General features: G+C 37.7%; 1 protein-coding gene across 1 annotated transcript; it reads left to right on the top strand.

Annotated features, from left to right (window-relative positions):
- Nucleotides 1-514: 514 nt before the first annotated feature.
- Nucleotides 515-7384, top strand: nrn1a (neuritin 1a). Its single transcript, XM_016282710.1, has 3 exons — nt 515-862; nt 4039-4183; nt 5794-7384. Exons 1-3 carry the CDS (start codon nt 808-810, stop codon nt 6020-6022), a joined length of 429 nt encoding a protein of 142 aa, XP_016138196.1. The 5' UTR covers nt 515-807; the 3' UTR covers nt 6023-7384.
- Nucleotides 7385-7973: the final 589 nt, after the last annotated feature.

Here is a 7973-nt window from a genome sequence, read left to right as displayed (position 1 = left end):
TCATATTTTCACAAAGAAAGGAAAATTCTGCTGACGCAATCGGTGCCTTACCTCATTCACTCCACTCCCTCCATATTAATGAAACATGGTTTGGACAGCCTCCACTGCATCAGTGCTGCTGGAATACCCCCCTTCTCTTTCTGTCTCGCCTGCTTTCCCCAAGCCCTCCCCATGCCCACCTGTATGAGTCACCACGGAAACCCTCTCAAGTTCTCAAGGGACAAACACATTAAACAGGGATTCCCTGTCGAAATCACAGTTCATTTATCTCTGTTCACTCATGATTTTACGATATTCCTCTAAGACGGGCTGTGTAATATTATTTGTATCAGCTAAAATATTTGCTTTTCTGATGAAAGAGATCACATAACCTATATTATACTTTTTGTTGCACGCCTCCGCCAGAAGATGGAGACAAAACATGAATAAAAACCTGCAAATGTTTGATATGCGGACATCTCCGCAATCCCTGAAATGCCAGTACAGTGCGAGAGGGGGGAGAAGGGGGCCAGCCCGGTCTAGCAAATGAGAACATAGAGAAGTGGGGAGTCCGACGGTGAATTTTACGTCAGGCTTGAGATGTGGGCGTGAAGAAGGGAGAGAAAAAACACGAGGCATTACCGCCTTCTCTTAACGGGGTGCAACATTTCACTTCCCTGCGCCACGCCGACAACGGGAAAAATCACAAAGAGTTTCCGAATAGCTGCGTGAACTAAAGAGCGATGTGCAACGCTCAAATTTGGCAGTCTTTTCCCCTCACAACTATCTAAAATTGGCATATACTCCAATGGTTTTACTGGACGTAGGATGGGATTAACTTTGTCTGGAAGATATATTTCATTGTTTCTTGCTGTTCAAATAGGTAAGTCGAATATTTCTGTCGTATATTTTGGGATGTGCTGAATTTTCCTTTTTTTAAATATCGTTTTTCTTTTATATAGATACGTATAAGTTAACGCTTATAGGCTAATTCATAGTTAAGCCCGTAAATGTACTACATTTCTGTATATATACCATTTTGTTGTATTTTTAGAGTGTATGTTGGTGGATATTTTAATTGCAATTTTACTGTCCCGGCTGCGATTTTAAAGGTTTGCAACTGGCTAGACATCTGGATCTTGACTAGGAAAATTCTCTAAAGTCTTTTAGATGTGTAACAATGATGTAATATTGCATTGCATCTCCATTAAATGTTGGAGAGTGTTCCGAAAAATAAAGCTAAGTAGCCTAAATCTTATTGGCGCAAGTTGGTGAAAGTGTGCGACCGCCCGATCCTCTCCATAATAATTCATTCAAACAGATATTGAAAAATAATAGGAAGAGTATGTTTAATACATGCATCATCAGTTTTATATGGTCCCATGTGTCCCTTTATAAATAACGCAATAACCACAAAATATAATTTACTTATAATTTAGCGAAAAATAAGTGGTGGGCAATTGTTGTTTTAGAATATACAGAAGATAACAGGTCTTGTTCATGTAATATTGTGCGTTTTTAAATGGCTTTCTTGTTAGTGCTGTTGCAGGGCTCTGTAATGAAAATTGCACGTTGTGAATTAGGATGAAATCAGTAGCGATGAATTGTGGTTGTTAGTGAAAAAGCTGGTGCCATTAGCCTACCTACCTAAACTACATTAATTTGCCATAAACCCCCTCCTGAGTTCATTGAACAGATTATGTGGTGCCAGGTTGACACCGGTACCGCTGACAGGGTCTAGTAAAGTGGTCGTGACCACTAGTACAATAGGAGAGGTGAGTCTATATTAGAAGCTCAGTTGTTTCTAAATATAGACCATCGTGCCTACAACGAAAAACGATTTTAAAAATTCACCGTTTGTTCGCAGTCTTGTCTTTTGTCACTTTTAATTCCAGTAAAGAAAATAAAGGCAGGGAGGACTGAAATGCATTTTAAATATGAAAGCATACATCCCATTAATACACGGCTCTCCAAAGCAAGCTGTATGAGCATCTTTGTAGCCTATTTCGCATATCCGCCATGTTGGTCTGAATATTTCAATTATTTTAGTAAAAATGCACGAAACAGGTTATATCGGGTGTAATACAAGGCATCGCATTTACGCCTTTATTTTCGCTCAGTATGATCTGTTGAAGGAATATGTTTGCAATGTTCAACATATGCGATTCTTGTAGAAGAAAAGGGCGATCTGTCCGTGAGATCACAATTATAGCGAGATAATTCGTTATGTAAGCCGTCAAAGGTGCGACATTACTCAGTAACACTGTGTAAAGAATCGATACAATAATTGTAATAATTTTAAGTGTGCTTTATCACTTCAAGTATTTTGTGTGATTGCTGGATGTGTTCATTTATTTATTCTGTGGGTGATAATGAACGAAACGACTGTTTCAGCTATACAGCATCAACCAACGACTTTTTACGATTTACGAAAAAAATAGATACATAATAACAGACATGATTGCATCTAGCTTATATTTTCATTTTCGTTTTTTATTTACCGTATAACGCTTGTAGAATAGAACATTGGAATGTACAGCATATAACGGATATATAATAATGTAGGATCCTATAACATGTAATGCATATAATGTGGGGACAAATATACAACGTATAATGCATGTAATATAAAGTAGGTAGGCCTACACATGTACTGTATAAAATGCAACATAGGGAAATACAGGCTAGCATGCACTGCATTTAATATAATGGATCATACAGCATGAAATGCATAGAATATAATGTAGGGACACTGGCTGGCTAGAGTAGGCTCTATAATGCACATACAGTGTATCGACGCAGGGTGTACTGCATATAATAGGCTACTATGAAAAGCATTTGATATAGTCTAATGTAAGGACATATACAATTCTGAGCTATATAGTGTGTGTGTGTGTGTGTGTGCGCGTGTGTGTGTAAAGGGTGTGTGCATCTTGCCCATATTCCTACAGTGGTTAAACGGGCAGAGGCCCGGTCTGATTTGGACAGTGAAACAACTTAATCAATTCAAGAGATCTCGCTGTTTAACGAGCCTGAGAAGAAGCCACTGGCGTTTTAAAATGTACAGCATATAACGGATATATAATAATGTAGGATCCTATAACATGTAATGCATATAATGTGGGGACAAATATACAACGTATAATGCATGTAATATAAAGTAGGTAGGCCTACGCATGTACTGCATAAAATGCAACATAGGGAAATACAGGCTAGCATGCACTGCATTTAATATAATGGATCATACAGCATGAAATGCATAGAATATAATGTAGGGACACTGGCTGGCTAGAGTAGGCTCTATAATGCACATACAGTGTATCGACGCAGGGTGTACTGCATATAATAGGCTACTATGAAAAGCATTTGATATAGTCTAATGTAAGGACATATACAATTCTGAGCTAATGTGTGTGTGTGTGCGTGTGCGCGTGTGTGTGTAAAGGGTGTGTGCATCTTGCCCATATTCCTACAGTGGTTAAACGGGCAGAGGCCCGGTCTGATTTGGACAGTGAAACAACTTAATCAATTCAAGAGATCTCGCTGTTTAACGAACCTGAGAAGAAGCCACTGGCGTTTTAAGGTTCGTTAAACAAAGGGAGCTGGTCAATTGATCAAGTTGTGAGCTCCCAGTCTATCACCAGTCCCAAATGAAGAGGGAAGGAAAAGCATGTGTGTCCAGATCTTCTCATTTTCCCTAATAGATCTGTCATCAAAAAAGAGACTCTTTTCTAGATGTGTAAAAAAAAGGGAGGGGGAATACAAATCACTCAGAATGAAAATCTCCCCCCCCCCACTCCCCCCACCCTCATGTAAACCATTACATCATCGTTTGTCCACGCGCCACCCTCATGCTCAACACACACATTTATGCATTTATTATAACCAGAATAATTCAATAAGATGAGAGAAGAAAATATAGAGGAAATATAAACGCTGATAGTAAATATCCAACGAGTCCAAATGAACGCTATTCCGGAAGATGCAAAATAATAAAGATGTCAGCAGTTGTTTTTAAACATAAAAAAAGTTGATTTATGCTCATTTTTCGTTTTCCAGCCTATCTGCTGCAGGCGGTTCAAGCGGCTGGGAAATGTGAAACAGTGTTCAAAGGTTTCTCCAACTGCCTGCTTCAACTGGGAGAGAACATGGCCAACTATCCACAGGAGCTGGACGAGAAGGAAAACCTTCAGACCATCTGCACGTAAGAGAAACATGCATACACACAACAGATGAAATATAAGTGTGAGAGAGTAGGGAGGGAGAGAGAGAGAGGGGAACAAGAGAAACGGAGCCAGATGGCACAAGGGGCCCCTTGTTTAATTCAACAGCTCCAGGAGCTGAAATGGAGCCGTGCAGGCAGTACGCACTATTCACATTTCACCAGTTAATTACAATTAGATGAACCATCTCTACACGCCAAGGCCAAAGGTCAACATCTATAATCGGCTCGGATCGGGAGGTAATGCACGATTATTGTAAGCGATCCGCCCTATAAAATAACGGGTTCTTTTACAGCCGTGACTGCGCGAATCAAAACGGAACAGTATCTTATTACAGGGACTGAAATCATGCTTCCCTTTTCTTCACATATTTTTTTCCCGATATTAAATCTGCCTGTCGTTGTTTTTAAATTATTATTATTCATATACACTGCTCATTCAGTTCTAAACATTCAGTTTTTTTTGTACTAAAATTAGATGCATAGCCTATAAAATGACTTTTGCATTAAATGTCCTGACAAGGGCAAAGCAGCTGATACTGCATGCATTTTCCATATAGCCTACTATACTATATAGGCTACTATACATTTTTTCTGCTTTAGTAAAAGCAATTTCTTTCATTAAATTCTATTGTATTCTAATGTATTTGTAGGGCGGCTACTTGCTGTGACCATGCGCGTGTTCATTTGTAGATGCAGGGTTTAGAATGTGGGTGTGTTCCTGAAATAAATTAATAAATGATAGGCTTGAGAGTGGGATAGAGGAAGGGGGTGGGGCGCAGGAGGGGAGTTGTAAGAGAGCGGGAGAGATGGGGAGGGCGCTAGAAGTCACGTGATATGGAGACTTTCCCTTTGGAGCCGCATTACATCTCGGGTTTCCCTCGTGCCCTGTCTCCTCCTTCACGTGGCTACATGAGGACTCATGCATGCTATAAAATGGATCCTAAGTTAGAGTTTCGAATAATGTCATAATTATGTGGATTGTATTGCCTACATATATATATATATTTTTAGTTTTTTAAAACACATTAATGCTAGCTATATTTTGTTATTAACCTTCAAATGAACTGAATAATTAAAATTGAGATGAATATGATATAATGTACAAAACTGATGTGGATTTTCTAAACAAAATACTATACTTAATGTTATTTACTTAATGTTATTTTAGTAGTGTTTAAAATGCAAATGAAAACGGAAGTTTAATGCAGTCAAATAGCTTAAATCCTTTTGGTTGACATAAACGCATAAACCGATACTGTGACGTTTATAAATTGAAAGCAAAACAAATCTCAAAACTGCTTTCCACATATAGAATATTTTCCAAATGGAATTTCAAAACCCCCCAAAAAAAATCTGTTTTCAGACATTTGAGTTTCAATTTCCCCAGAATTAGGACTATAGCCTACTTTACAAAATAAATAAAGACAATCAAACTAAACAAAATGAAAATGTATAATAATAACATTAATAACAAAACAGCACAATTGTAACATGCTTGACTTGAATATGTTAATGCAAGGTGAAGCGTGACTCAAATCAGAGATGAGTAATGATTTCTTTGCTTTGTGTTTGAAATATTTGATTTGCAGTTACTGGGATGATTTCCATTCATGTGCGACCACTGCTCTGGCAGACTGTCAGGAGGGAGCCACAGATCTGTGGGAGAAGCTGAAAAAAGAGTCCAGAAATCTGGACTTTCGCGGCAGCTTGTTTGAACTGTGTGCGGCAGGGAACGGCGCGAGCCGATTATCGGTTCGGTTCGGCGTGACGCTGATCCTAACTGCACTGTCTGCGCTCGTCACGTGGATGCAGTTTTAACCCACGGAGAGAGAAGACGAAGAAAAAATCTAAGAAGAGGAAAAAAAAGAAAGAAAGGAGAGAGTAAAAGACCAGATAAACCATCAACACAAGAATAAAAAAGAATAATAAAGTAATGACGATCAAAATTCATCCTCACCCAAATGGATTTATATACATATTTCATCTGGAGAAAAAGACGTTTTTTGCAAGAGACAATGGCAAGAAGAAGTCTTCTGGGAATGCTCAAGCACATTTGCCTGACTCTGGGTCGATTTCATGAAATATTTATCAGATATTGAGTTGAAATGAAGGCCTGAATTTCTGAAAGGTCCTGGTTAGAAGCGTAGTATTTTATAACATTACTGTCTGTTATGAATGAATTATTACTGTAGGCTTTTCACATTCTCAACGGCCATCATGCATTATAGAAAAATAGGAAATATTCTCCCATCCGTTTGTTTTTTTATACGCTCTTTGTCAATACTAAGTTTTTCATTTATCAAATGTATTTTAGTCAAGCCAAGTATATGGATGATGTGTGAGGGGGTTAGAAGGTTTGCCGACCCACCAATACAGAAAAAATAATATATATATAAGAAACGTCTCTAATAATAACGATGCTAATAATAGGCTTTAAATAATAGCCTAATCATCATGATAATAACAATTAGCCTATAATAAATAAACCTCAGGAATGATTAAAGGCATCTATTTAGTGGCATACAAGAGAGCAGAGAAAGAATATATATATATACTTTATTAAGGAACAAAGAAGTGTCAAATGTAGCCATAAGAGGCTGTGAGATAGTTGACTGTTGCCATTTTTTCCCAAAATGCTATTCTATTCCATTCAAAGAAGAATTGTCTCTTTTTATGTAGGACACATAACAGTATAAAGGTAACACTTTACATTACAGTGTCCATGTTGCAAATAACAAATGTGCAATTATAAGCAAGCAGCTCCAGAAAACAATTACACATCAAGTACACATAGTTCATTACTATTACATAGTAATTACACTGCAACGTAAAGTGCGGCCTGTATATTTCTCCCGACAGTATCGTAGCACGACAGTATCGGGACCTTGACATTAATAGTTGGATGATGTGAATTTTGCTAGCTTTATTTGATGTTGCCAAGGCATAGACCACGTTTCACTGCCTTCAGAAGATGTGTATTTTGTTTGTTCGTTCGTTTGTTCGTTTCTGGGGATGTTGCATATGAAATACCTGAATATTCAAAACCATACAAGTAAATAAGAGATGTATGTGAAATGAAAAGAGAGATACTTTAACCGAAACAATTTTAAAACAGATTGATTATACAGGTATATAAAATAGACTGCTAAAAATAAGTATTTAAAAGAATTAAATAAAAACAGTTACTGTTTGAAAGAGGTTTGTGTTGTTGTTTTTTTATTGATGTAGCCTTTGTGGTGGTTACAATGCATCATATAAAATATATCTCATTTAATACAGCCTATGCATATCGGTTATACACAGCCTGAATAAAAGGAGCATGCATTAATGATAGTCAAAAATAGAAATCAAATAAGGCGACACACACGCATTTCTCTTCCAGCTCCCCAAATGGGCTTGAGCACGCAGGCGCGCGAGACTCTGTCGAGTGAAGACGTATTGTTTCAATATTAATAAGGTGGCAGAGAGAGTCATTTCATATTGATTCCCCCGCGCTCAGCGCATTTCTGCAGCATATAAGGCGCTTGTCTGAGAGAAAAAAACCTCCAGATTGAAAAATGATAGTCGAGGGAAAAGTATTTATTCTGAACACATTTTAAGAAACATTAGTCTATCACCTTTTCAAGAGGCTACGGCCTTTTCCTGTTGTAAGTCAATCTGACAAATAATGATGTCGACACGAAAAACAAAACAACTTTAAATAGCCTACATAAAAATAGGCTACTCATAATTTTCAGCTATCTAAACACAGCAAGTGTAACCATTAAAA

This window comes from Sinocyclocheilus grahami, unplaced genomic scaffold, assembly GCF_001515645.1.
Source record: "Sinocyclocheilus grahami isolate Dianchi unplaced genomic scaffold, SAMN03320097.WGS_v1.1 scaffold164.1, whole genome shotgun sequence".
Classification (NCBI taxonomy): Eukaryota; Metazoa; Chordata; class Actinopteri; order Cypriniformes; family Cyprinidae; genus Sinocyclocheilus; species Sinocyclocheilus grahami.
Note: the sequence above shows the minus strand (reverse complement) of the source record. Positions and strands in the feature narration are given on the sequence as shown.

What these genes read in the sequence shown, in the direction of transcription:
- nrn1a (XM_016282710.1), top strand. Translation starts at nt 808, where the DNA reads ATGGGATTAACTTTGTCTGGAAGATATATTTCATTGTTTCTTGCTGTT. An exon ending in GTTTCTTGCTGTTCAAATAG is followed by an intron (nt 863 to 4,038) that starts GTAAGTCGAATA and finishes TTCGTTTTCCAG; the next exon opens with CCTATCTGCTGCAGGCGGTT. An exon ending in AACCTTCAGACCATCTGCAC is followed by an intron (nt 4,184 to 5,793) that starts GTAAGAGAAACA and finishes TTTGATTTGCAG; the next exon opens with TTACTGGGATGATTTCCATT.